The 12518-nt window shown below is 39.5% G+C and overlaps 1 protein-coding gene across 2 annotated transcripts in view; it reads right to left on the bottom strand.

The window, feature by feature from the left end:
* The window catches only part of si:ch211-51h4.2, a 142447-nt gene that overhangs the window by 31824 nt on the left and 98105 nt on the right, over nucleotides 1–12518 (bottom strand). For both annotated transcript variants that reach the window (XM_047375732.1, XM_047375731.1), the window contains one exon: nucleotides 623–772. In XM_047375732.1, coding sequence (XP_047231688.1) covers nucleotides 623–772 — 150 coding nt within the window. The remainder of the gene's footprint in view (nucleotides 1–622; nucleotides 773–12518) is intronic.

The following is a 12518-nucleotide window of genomic DNA, read 5'->3' on the forward strand; positions in this document are numbered from 1 at the left end:
GGAGGAGTAAATGTTGCAAGTCAGTGACTTGATGCAATCCACCGGGGTTTCTTAGTTAAAAAATGTAACCTATTTGAATAATAAGCTGAAATGACTGCATTGTTTGTTAACTAGGATCAGTTGAAATGCGTGTACTTGACTTGGATTCTGTATGATTCAAGTGAACTGACATTTTTCTGTAAAGTGCCTCAAGATGACGTGTTGGCTTTCTAAAAAAACTGAATATGAGTGAATTGAGTTCAACTGAATGGACACAGTCACAACACAAGCGCTAAAATCATAGAAGGGTCATGTGATGCTACCTTTAACTGTCCGTTGCCATATGACCCCAGTGCCATATGACCCAGTGGACTGGGTCACCCTTACAGCAGAAATAAACATATTTACAGCTTTGAATGTAAGATGAACTATTAATCATTTGCCTAAATTGTACAGACTAAAAATACAATACATTATTTATGAAAGGGACCAGTATGAGTCAACATGGGATGGGTTTTGAACTTTCAAGTTCTCTTTCGGATTCATCCCACACGTTACTTTTGTCAGAAAAATCCAATTTTTCACATAAAGTCATAGAGCAGTATAACAGCAGGAGATTTGGGAAGTTGGAGTAAACACTTACTCCTCCAATGAGATGTTGGAGAACAGCAGAGGGAAGGTTGAGGAAGGAGGAGCAGAGGGACTGCTGGAGGTGGGCCGGGTTGTTGTTTCAGCAGCCATCCTCCTCTCTGGTAATGATGTCTGTGGGACAATCTCGAGCACTGCCCAGCACCTGGTAAACACACACACACACACACACACACACACACACACACACACACACACACACACACACACACACACACACGCACGCACGCACACACACACACGCACACACACACAATCGGGAAAATGGTTCTCACTGTGATGCCAAGACAGGAACACACACACACACACACACACACACTCTTGTTTTGCTATATGTAGTGAGGACCATGTGTTGACTCCCATTGGCTCCCATTGATTTTCAGTCATTTTCAACCCTTTCTATGCCCTAACCCTGACAATAACCCTGAACCTAACTATTACCAGTGCATGCCTAACCCTAACCTTAACCTAAACTCAATTCACACCTTAGTCCTAAACCTAACCGTTAGCAAAATAGGTCGTGAGGACCAGCAAAATGTCCTCACTTTGGTACAATCGGTCCTCAATTTGATGGTGAAATTGGGAAAATGGTTCTCACTGTGATGCCAAGACAGGAACACACACACACATATCCGTGTTTTACTATCTTTATGAGGACTTTTCGGTTACTTCCATTGACTTCCATTCATTTTCCTTGATTTTTAGTGACTAACCCTGACCCTAACACTAACCCTAACCAGTTAATACCTAACCCTAACCCTAACAATAACTCAATTCATACCGTAGTCCTAAACCTAACCCCTGTCCCAAGAACGGAATTTGAAAAAGTGAGGACCAGGAAAATGTCCTCACTTTGTCAAAATGTCCTCACTTTGCGATAAAAATATGAAAAATGGTTCTCACTCCGCAACAAGTACAAGAACACACACAAACACACACACACACACACACACACTCTCTGAAAACTACAAAATTAATTCAACTTGTGTTGTATATATGTCAGGCACTTATGTTTTTTGGTATAAGTATCAGTGAAGAATGTATCAGTTTGGTTATGCAACTCGACAAACTTCCCCTGATTGGCTCTAAAGACAGGTCAAATACTGAAAAAACAGGAAAACCTATAAGGCTCACTTTTTAACAATCTACAAATCACATATAACTCTATGACCACAAATAGAAAAAGTGAATATAACTGATTATCCTTTCATCTTAGCCCCTGTTTGCAGGTGGGATATACAGCTAGGGAGGATTTAAACAATTATTTGTTTTAATGATTACCATAATAAAAACTTTCCACAGTAAGTGATGGAAGTTAGCATCAAAACTGTAAGTAAAAACTACAATATTAACTGCACAAGGAAGGCTTTTTAAAGATGTTTTGGGCAACACTGCATGCATTATTCTATTTAAACTTTTTCTAACTTTTCAGATTTCATTACCTACCATTATTGTTGCCAAAGGTCTGCTTATGCTCAGCAGGACTGCCAAAACATTATAAGGACTGAAGCAGTTTGATGACTGCCTACTAAAAGCATAGACTGATCACCTGAAATATTTCCAAACAGCTGACTGTGTGTTTCTTGCAAAGGAAATGCAAAGGAAAGCCAGCTGACCGGCAGTGCATAGCACTGGGGAATGGCAGGTGTGGTTATTCTATGCTCCATATGGCCTGGGAAAGCACTGGTTCTTCTGACACTTTTTAAACATCTTACTGGAAGGACTTAAACTACGTCAAAACAACAGTATACCTGGTCTAGTTTGGAAAAACAGCATTTTGAACTGAAAATGGATATTTACAGTCACTGCTCTCTGCAGCTTCCCTACTGCTACCCACTGAGACAGGTTAAAACCAAACTAAATGGAGAAAATCATGAAAATTTCATTAAAATAAATGATACGTCAATTGTACAAAACAAAACAATGAAACCTCCAAATATTAAAACCTCTTCCAAACCTTTAACTTGTATTTTAGACCTAGTCCCAACCAATTTATTTAAGGAAGTGACCCCTTGATCATTTTTACCAAGTTAAAATGAGGCTGGTTGCTGTCTGTATGTATTTGTTCTCCACTTTATAAAATTATCCAACAACATGGCATACATTTTCACAGCTATACAGATGACACTGAGCTATATTTATCTATAAATCCTGACAGATCCAATCAGTTAGGTAGACTGCAGGTACGCCTTGAAGACATAAAATGTTTGATTACCTTTACCCTGTCTCTCTCCTACACAAAGCAACTGAAGCAGCTATTGCTGCAATCAACAATTTTTACTGTTTTTCAACATGTAGATTTTACAACAAGGCTCAAAGCGTATCTGCTTAGCTGTGTGTATTTCCTAGAAGAATCCACGAAGGTTGCTTCTACTACCATTAACAATGCACTTTGTCTTTATCATAGAAAGTACTCCTGGACCAGTGCTTCTGTGTGTTTTGTGACTGAAGAAGTTAATAATAAAAAATAATAAAAAATCACAAAATCTATTCCTACCATTATTCTAGCATTTAGCAAATATGAATAACTTGAGTAATTCAATCTGACTTAGAACAGGACAAATTTAATTTGATTTAAAGTTAAAAAGTTTATATTTTTTTTACATCTTCAGCGTTCTCAGCATGAGTGAGCTGTTTACAAAAGAAAACACTGATTATCCAGTCCCACTCCAAACAGCAGTCTACATTAGAAAACAAAATCCCTTCTTGGAAATAATAGATTTTTTTACAGCAATTTCATTTAATAACAGCACAATTCAGACAGCAGGAACAAGGGAAAGGAGATTAGCGGGCTTCGATGTTTTTCATTTATACTGCAGCAGGGCTTGTTTATGGTTCCGAGTCTGATCAGGAGCCTGGTGAACTTCAGAGGGGAGCAGCCCAACTGACAGCCAAACTTACCACTTTAAAGGCCTCAGAGGGCCTACATGTTTATTTTTTACACGTCAAGACCAATGGACCTTTAAGGTAAGGTAAGTTTATTTATATAGTGCTTTTCAGCAACGAGACACTCAAACGCTGTACATACAATTACAATACAATCACAGAGAAAATAAACACAGGTACAGACACAGAAAAACAAATCAAATGATAAAATCAAACAACAGAGGTAATAAAAATAAATAAATAAATAAATAAAATAAAGAGAATAGAATGATGGACAAGAAAATGAAAGGAAAATTGGACTGAAAACACAACTACCGTATTTTCCGCACTATAAGGCGCACTTAAAAACCATTAATTTTCTCAAAAAATGACAGTGCGCCTTGTAATCCGGAGCGCCTTATATATGGATCAATTGGTTAATTGGTTGATCCATACTGGTTGTACACGGCGCTCTGTCAAAATGTTTCAGTACGACTGGTAGCCGCACCGCTTGCAGCATTACGGCTACCGTAGTCAGGGGCGTCGCCGAAGTAATAGCGGTAAACACCTGTACTGTGCTTACTCCTAGTCCAACACCACTTGTGTGTGTATAACGTTTGAATGTACTGTTGCAGGAATTGCCTGAACTATATGTGATTAGAAGCTCAGTGTGTGGGGTGTATGTTTCGTGTGTGTGTATGGAAGATGTTGACATTACTCCTCCGGACAGAGGTGGCGCTGTGTGTTGCCGTAGCTGAGAATCAAGAGTGAAGGAGTGACGTCGGTATTATTGTGTGTGTGGGGTGGGTAGAGACGGCGACCGGAGCAGCGGTGTATGAGTCTGTAAGCCCTGTGTTTTTACGTGCTGCAAAGTCATTAAAAAGAACCCCGAATCTCGTCAACAACTCAGTGTTTTGATGCTGTTTCTTCATGCTCAACTCAGCAACGTATGAGTGAGGGAGTTAACCCCGAGGAAACTAGTAACTTCGGCCCTGGAGAAAGCGTCTCCCCTGTGTCATCAGACTACGGTCAGGGGACAGAAACAGGAAAGGTTAACAGTACTAACGTTTGATTTAGTGCATCAAACTGTTTCTTTTACATGTTTACTGATTCAGGGAAAAGTTCCCTTTCACGTTTTAACTAACGTTTGATTTCAACTTCATCTTCATAGACTCCAATGCATTCCTAACGTGCGGTTGGCTCTATTCAATAGAATTCTATGTAGAGGAGACCTTACCATGAGAGTGAATGGAGTTATCAGAACGCTGGTTTGTAGTGTATTAATAAAGTTTGACTGACTGTTTTGTTGACATTCTCTTTAGCACAGCTCCATCTAGTGGATGCATAACGCAACCCCAGTCAAACGTTTGACTGCAGTAGCTTCTATTCTATGCGCCTTATAATCTGGTGCGCCCTATATATGAAAAAAGTTCTAAAATAGACCATTCATTGAAGGTGCGCCTTATAATCCGGTGCGCCTTATAGTGCGGAAAATACGGTAATCATGCCTTGATGACACAGTCAAAGGTGACTCTAAACAAATACGTTTTTAATCTTGATTTAAAGCAACTTAGGGTTTCGGTGCTTTTACAGTTTTCTGGCAGTTTATTCCAGATTAGTGGAGCATAAGAACTAAAAGCCGCTTCTCCATGTTTGGTTCTGGTTTTGGGTACGCAGACTAGATTTGAGCGAGATGACCTGAGAGGTCAACCAGCCAGGTTGATACACTGACAAGTCTGTAATGTATTTTGGTGCTAAGTTATTCAGTGATTTATAGACTAACAGAAGTATTTTAAAGTCTATTCTCTGAGCTACAGGGAACCAGTGTAGGGACTTTAGAACCGGGGTGATGTGCTCCACTTTCTTAGTTCTAGTGAGGACGCGGGCAGCAGCGTTCTGGATTAAGTGCAGCTGTCTGATCGACCTTTTAGGCAGACCTGTGAAGACACCGTTGCAGTAATCAGTTCTACTAAAGATGAACACATGAATTAGTTTTTTAAGGTCCTGCTGAGACATTAGTCCTTTAATCCTGGAGTTGTTCTTTAGGTGATAGAAGACCAACCTAATTACTACCTTTATGTGTCTCTGAAGGTTCAGGTCTGAGTCCATCACTACACCCAGGTTTCGAGCCTGACTGGTGGTTTCTAGCTGTATTAACTGAAGCTGTGGGCTAACTTTTAAACGTTCTTCGTTTGGTCCAAAGATTATTACTTCAGTTTTGTTTTGATTCAGCTGAAGAAAATTTTGGCCCATCCATGCATTGATTTCTTCTAAGCATTTACCAAGCGCTTGAATGGGTTCATGGTCACCTGGTGACATTGTAACGTATATCTGTGTGTCGTCTGCATAGTTATGATAACTTACGTTGTTGTTTATTAAAATCTGAGTGAGGGGTAGCATGTAGATATTGAATAGGAGGGGCCCTGAGATGGACCCTTGGGGAACGCTATATGTGATTTTTGTGCTCTCTGATGTAAAGTTAGCTACTGACACAAAAAAGTCCCTGTCCTTCAAGTAGGATTTAAACCAGTTGAGTGTTGTACCAGAATGGCCGACCCAGTTTTCCAGGCATTCTAATAAAATGGAGTGATCAACAGTGTCGAATGCTGCACTAAGGTCCAATAATACCAACACTGTGGTTCTTCCACAGTCTGCATTTATACGGATGTCATTGAACGCCTTGACAAGAGCAGTCTCTGTACTGTGGTGAGCAGGAAGCCTGACTGGAAGACATCGAAGCGGTTGGTCATTGTTAGGAAGTTGTTTAACTGTTGAAACGCAGCTTTTTCAATAATCTTACTGATGAAGGGGAGGTTTGATATAGGTCTGTAGTTCTGTAGTAGCAGCTTGTTCAAGTGGCTCTTTTTCAATAGAGGTTTGATAACTGCTGTTTTCAGGGCCTGGGGGAACACACCTGACAAAAGGGACGTGTTTATTATTTGTGTTAAATCAGATGTTATGACAGGTAAAGCTTTCTTAAGGAAAGCTGTGGGTAAAAGATCGAGACAGCAGGAAGAAGAGCTTAGTTGCTGTACGATTTCTTCTACGATTTTGCAGTTTATTTGGTGAAATTGGGAAATTTTGTCAAAATCAGTTCTAGTTGGAGACAGCATTGGTACTGGAGATGATGTGGATGTGCTGACTGCCCCTCTGATCTTTTGGGTTTTTTCAGTAAAGAATTTAGCAAATTCATTGCAGGCCCTGGTAGAGTGAAGTTCCGATGCTACACTTACAGGAGGGTTTGTTAACCTGTCAACCGTGGCAAATAATGCACGAGCATTGTTTATGTTTTTACTGATGATCTCAGAAAAGAAGGATTACCTTACATTTTTCAGTTGTTGGTTATATATGTATAGTCTCTCTTTATAGATAATATAGTGAACCTGGAGTCCAGTCTTTCTCCACCTGCGTTCAGCTTTTCGACACTCCTTTTTTTTCACTTCTGACTGGTGGAGCACTTCTCCATGGAGACATTTTCTTCCCAGAAACGACTTTCACTTTAATTGGAGCAATTGAATCAATGATGTCCGAGATTTTAGAATGAAAGTTATCTACCAGCTCATCTACAGTGTTACAGGGCAAAGTGGAGGTAGAAGAGTAAATCTGGTTAAAGGTTTCAGCAGCACCGTCCTTAAAGATGCGTTTTCTTTTCATGTCTCTTTGGCAAACTGAGTCATTGCAGATGATGCTTTCAAAATAACAGAAAAGTGGTCAGATAGGGCAACATCATAAATAACTGAGAATTTCAGCTGGGAAAGCAAAAAGGTTGAGAAAATGATGCTTTGAAATTCAATTCAATTCAGTTTTATTTATATAGAAGTATAGAAGAGTTTCATGTGAGGAGGATTTTCTTGGCCTTTACACATTTGCTAAACACCAACAAGGGTGATAATTTATTCCCCTTAACAACACCAATTATATCTGATCTTGTTTTCCACTGCTAAACTGGCCAAAGGAAACCATTTCCCTGTATATTCAGCAGACACAATCCCTCAGTAGTGTGAGTCTACTGGGTAATGTGCTGCATAGCCTTTAAGTTTATTGCCCCCCCCGAATTTCCTGCTGTGAGACACATCAGGGCAGAATTTCAGAGCAATCAGGAAAAACAGGCTTCGAGAGTGGAAAAAATGCTTTGCTGTGTTTCAGTCTATCATTCATGTGGTTGTTTTAGTCGCACACATTTTCTTCACGTGCTTTTCAGAATTTCACTTTATTTCTACTGTAATTTGTGTTGCCCGTAGTAACAGTAGTGCTTGTGGCATTGTGCAATTTAAAAATGAAATGCTGAAAATGTAATTTCAGGATTGGTAAACAACAGGGATTGGAAATTTCATTGTATCAGTCACAGTGTGTGCAGAGGTTTACAGGGTTATTTTTGTTAGTTAGTTTCCCGAGTCCATTTAGATATGGTTTTATTAAAAACAGTGGATAACTGTGTTGAAAAGCGCTGCCCTTTGATATCTGAGGAATGCAGATTTATTAGCACTTCTTCAACTGCCTTTATATCACTGCAGAGATTTCAAAAGAAGAGGCAAAAAGCTTTTTTATGTAGAATAAAGAAAATGAAAAAACAAAGTACATCTGTGAGAAAATGTTCCTGTAGGTAAAAATGGTGCAATCGTGAGTGCAGTGATAAAAATATTATTTGGGCATTGATAAGTAGTTACTACAATCCTTAATGTATTATTAAATGTAATCTGAATTTAGTCAATTTATCTTCCAGCCTTACAGATCCCTAGCTTTGTCTTTAACTCCTCTGAATTAAAGTTGTGTTCAGTACAGCCTCAAGATCCAGTCACCAGTTAACTCGGTTGAAGTCATCTGATAAGATTTCTTAACCACAAGATTTGTTATGGTGGAAAACTAAGTTAGGGTTAGCGTAGTATCTGACAATACACTATGTCTGGAGCACATTTCTAAGCCGAAGCTATATGCTGAGAAGGAACAAACAAACACCATGTTTGAGTTGCTGACCTCCGTTCTTCTGCTTTTGTATAAGTTCAAAACTCATAGATGGTTGAGCATTGCATTGCCAGGGTTTTGACATGTAAAACAATGACACCACAATAAGTATTTTAAAAACATTTATCATGTACAATTCAACAGGAAACCCACCCACCCATCCAGTCATTCCTGTTTATCCATTCAGGGCTCCATGTAGGGTGTATATCTCCAATCATAGGTGGGTACACCCTGGACAGGTTGCCAGTCCATCACAAGGCAGCAATAGAACAAACAGGACAAAAAACCACAGACACACCCACTTCCAAGGGACACTTGGAACAACAAAATGTGCATATTGTTGGCTACCTGGACAGACAGAACATGCAAACTCCATGCAATGTGGTCCAACCCAGGACCTTTTTTCTGCAACTGTGTTGCCATGTAACCCAGAGAAAAATAAAAAGGAGTCAGATTAGAATTGACCAAAATTCCTGTTGAAAAGACTAAAAGTTTCTAGGAGAATGTCTTTAAGACTGCTGAGACAAAACTGGAGGTTTTTGGCTCGCTACATTAATTCCAAGTATTGCATAAGGCAAAACGACGGTTCCAATGCAAGGAACAGCATACCTATTAAGAAACATGGAGTGGACTCAGTTTTGTTTTTCTGAATCTGGTATATCAAACCTTGAATAAAACTAACAAGGCACCATGCAGCAAAACATACTGCCTAGAGATAAAAGTCTCTGCCTCTTCAGTGCCACTTCATGGTGATTGCCACAAAGTAATAAATTAAGGAGACCATCTTATCTCTTAATCCCATTTTCATGTATTATATGAATTACTTCGCTCGATCAATGTTGAAGAGAAAAGTCTGTTTTGTGTTGAATATGAAACAAATTATATTATTCCATGAAGCGTTTGTACGTTATTTCAGATAGTTGTACCAAATCTTTCTGCATCTGTATCCACATTAGTACTCTGAAATAAACAAAGCCAACTAAAACAAAAAAGAAACTTTTTCTTTCAGAGAAGGAATCTTGTCTTGAGGGATCAGTCATGAATCATCATTCATTTTACAAGCAATAGAACTCAAATATCCCTCCCAGCTGCTGATGTCAATAACATTCAGAATCCTAAACTGACATCACACTGCAGGCATGAGGTGGTAGCCATTAAATGTTAACAGATCTGAGTTGTGTACCTTATGAGAGATGATAGTTGACCAGAAGGTCAAACCAAGAAACCCAAGGGGATTGTCTTTCAGACTTTACAGATTTTTGAGTTTGTTCAAAATCAGCCTGCTAATCCTTCAGGATATAACAGGCCTCTGAAAGTTTTCTAAGGGACAATAAAACACCAGACAGAGAACCTGAAGCTGAATCAAAACTTCTTTGCTTAGAACCAAAGGCCATACAGGCCAAAGACTGCAGAGAGAGAGGAGGGGGCAAGTGAGGAACAGGCAAGCTTTCTCCTCTCTGCAGCTGTTGGTTGGTGTCGGCAGTGCAGCTCTGAGAGATTTATCCTTTCATTTGTTGTGGCTTCGCTCGAATGCACTCAACAACACACCATTTCTATTTTATTCTACTAGTCTTTCACTCTGCAGGGTGGCTCAACAGAATTATGTCCCCAACGATAATTATCAATCAAAATTATGTTCTGAAAAATGGAGTGCTTACCAGGATGTTAAGCTAGAAAAGGACCCTCAGAAGAGAGAGGGAGTCGGAGGGAACGAGAGAGAGGGATTTGCATCTGTGCAGGATAAAGAACCCTGATTCCAGTCAATTGTGAAGAAAATGCTCACAGATGTCAAACGTTTTGCTAATTATAAATTCAGAAACACACTTTTCTAGTTTTTAGTTCAATTGTAATCAAATATTTCAGACATGATTAAATCATTAAATACCTCCACAGTTAGAAAACTAATTGTTTTCAATAAGAATTTGAGTTATGGTAATCAGTTTTATAATAGGAACAATAATAATTTATGCCTTTCAGTTTTAAATGCCATTACAAATGAAAGACTTGCAAATATGAAGAGGATAAATTGTTCAGAAGTCTTGGTATACCAACAATGGCTTTTATTCATAAGTAAAAATCTAAAAAGCTGTCTGTGGAATATGTTTTCTACCCATGAAAAATACCAGTTAGACACTTTAAACAGCCTCACAGATGGAGGTACACTGTTCATCCTTCAGGATTATTAAAACTGAACACTACACAGCTCACAACCATTGATAGTGTTGCCCTGGCAAATGACTGAAACCTTCTAAACTCATTACAACCTGAAAAGCTAAGTACATCCTTGTAGCTTCCATTTAGAAAGGACAGTAGCTGCCTTCATTAACTGGTTGTCAGCCAGTTTGACCAGCTGAATAAAAGCAGGAGTGTTGGAATTTCACTGGTCTGGAAAATTCAGATGTGTGCTAACCTGTTTTAAATCTGACCTCCAACTATCAAATTAAAGTTTGTCTCAGAATAAGTATGGCAAATTAACAGGAACTAGCTCATGATGGAGCTGTGAACTTAGCTCAGAAAGTATGAGCACTGAACAGTTCCTTTTTTAGCTGGTTTTACTGACTTTAGAACTAGCTGTTATTAAAGATGAATTGGCATAACATTGCTGATTCCTTAAACTCTTGCAATGAAGAAAATGTGACTTTATCTAGTCATATCCTACTTACAAGCTAGAATAAAACATGGATAACATGAAACCAAACAGGATCCAGATCATGGGTATCATTTCCTGTATCACTTATGGTAGGCTTCTTTGCCTACCATGAGTGATACAGGCAAACCAGGCAAAGACTCAGTACTTCCTACCAGCTACCGTCCCATATCCCTTATTAACAATGATCTCAAAATAATGTGTAAAGCCCTCACAAAAAGACTACAAAATGTAATTCCTCCCATAATACATCTGGACCAAACTGGTTTTATAAAAGGTAGGCATTCATCCACAAATTCACGCAGATTACTTAATTTAATAGACTACTCCAACAGTAAAAATATTGAGGCTTATTTATTATCTCTAGATGCAGAAAAAAGCATTTGATAGAGTTGTCCGGAAATTCTTGTTTACAACCTTGAATCAATTTGGTTTTGAAAACGCTTTCATAAAGTGGTTAAAATATTATACAGTTCCCCAACAGCATGCTTCAGGACAAATAACCAAACATCTTCCAACTTCTATCTTCAGAGGGGCACCAGGCCGGGATGCCCATTTTCCCCCTCATTATGTGCTATTCTTATTGAACCACTAGCGGCAGCAATCAAATAAAGTAAAGATATTAAAGGCATAAATATTGAACATAAAATCAGTCATTATGCAGATAATGTATTACTTTTTCTCCAGCATTCACAAACAGCCCCTGGTACCAGACCATCCACCCTAGCAACTTATCAGCCCCTGACCAGTCATTATGAGAGGTTGGTATTGGAAGACATGGATGATGAAGACTCCCAGATCAGAAGAGCTAGACTGCGCATGGATGGAGGTCAGCGCCTTTTGGCATGTTCTTAAGCAATTTATCCAGCTAGATATGTGAAGGCCTTCCGAGAAGTAACCAAAGGGAGGAGAGGAGAGATCGCTTTTGCCGAAATGCCGATGCAATGTACAACAGTTCCACAGATGGATCAAGCAGTAATCTCTTATGATCTGGAGCGGCAGTTTTATGAAGAAAGAAGAAAGAAAGAGACAGGACAAGGGGCCAAACCACCAACTAAGGCCAGTGTGAAAGCTCCAGCCAACCCCCCTAACAGACAGCCACTTCAGAGAAGAGAAGAACCGCAAAGATTTTACGGACCACCAGCCTCGCAAGGCCCACAAAAGAAAAGCACCTTTTTCCCTAGGGAGGAGTACGACAAACTGTCCTCTGAAGAAAAGAAGGCCCTCTTCGAGTCCCGCAGATCAGGGACCGGGGGGGCAGCCAAGTAATGATGACACGGCCATGAGTCACCCTGGAAAATGCCTACTGGAGGGGGGATGAAATCTACACGAAGGTGGAAGGAGAACCCTATCTAGTGGACACCGGGGCTGAGGTATCAATGACTCGCAGAGGCCTAAAGACGACAGGATACCTTAC

This window comes from Girardinichthys multiradiatus, chromosome 9 (genome assembly GCF_021462225.1).
Source record: "Girardinichthys multiradiatus isolate DD_20200921_A chromosome 9, DD_fGirMul_XY1, whole genome shotgun sequence".
Classification (NCBI taxonomy): domain Eukaryota; kingdom Metazoa; phylum Chordata; class Actinopteri; order Cyprinodontiformes; family Goodeidae; genus Girardinichthys; species Girardinichthys multiradiatus.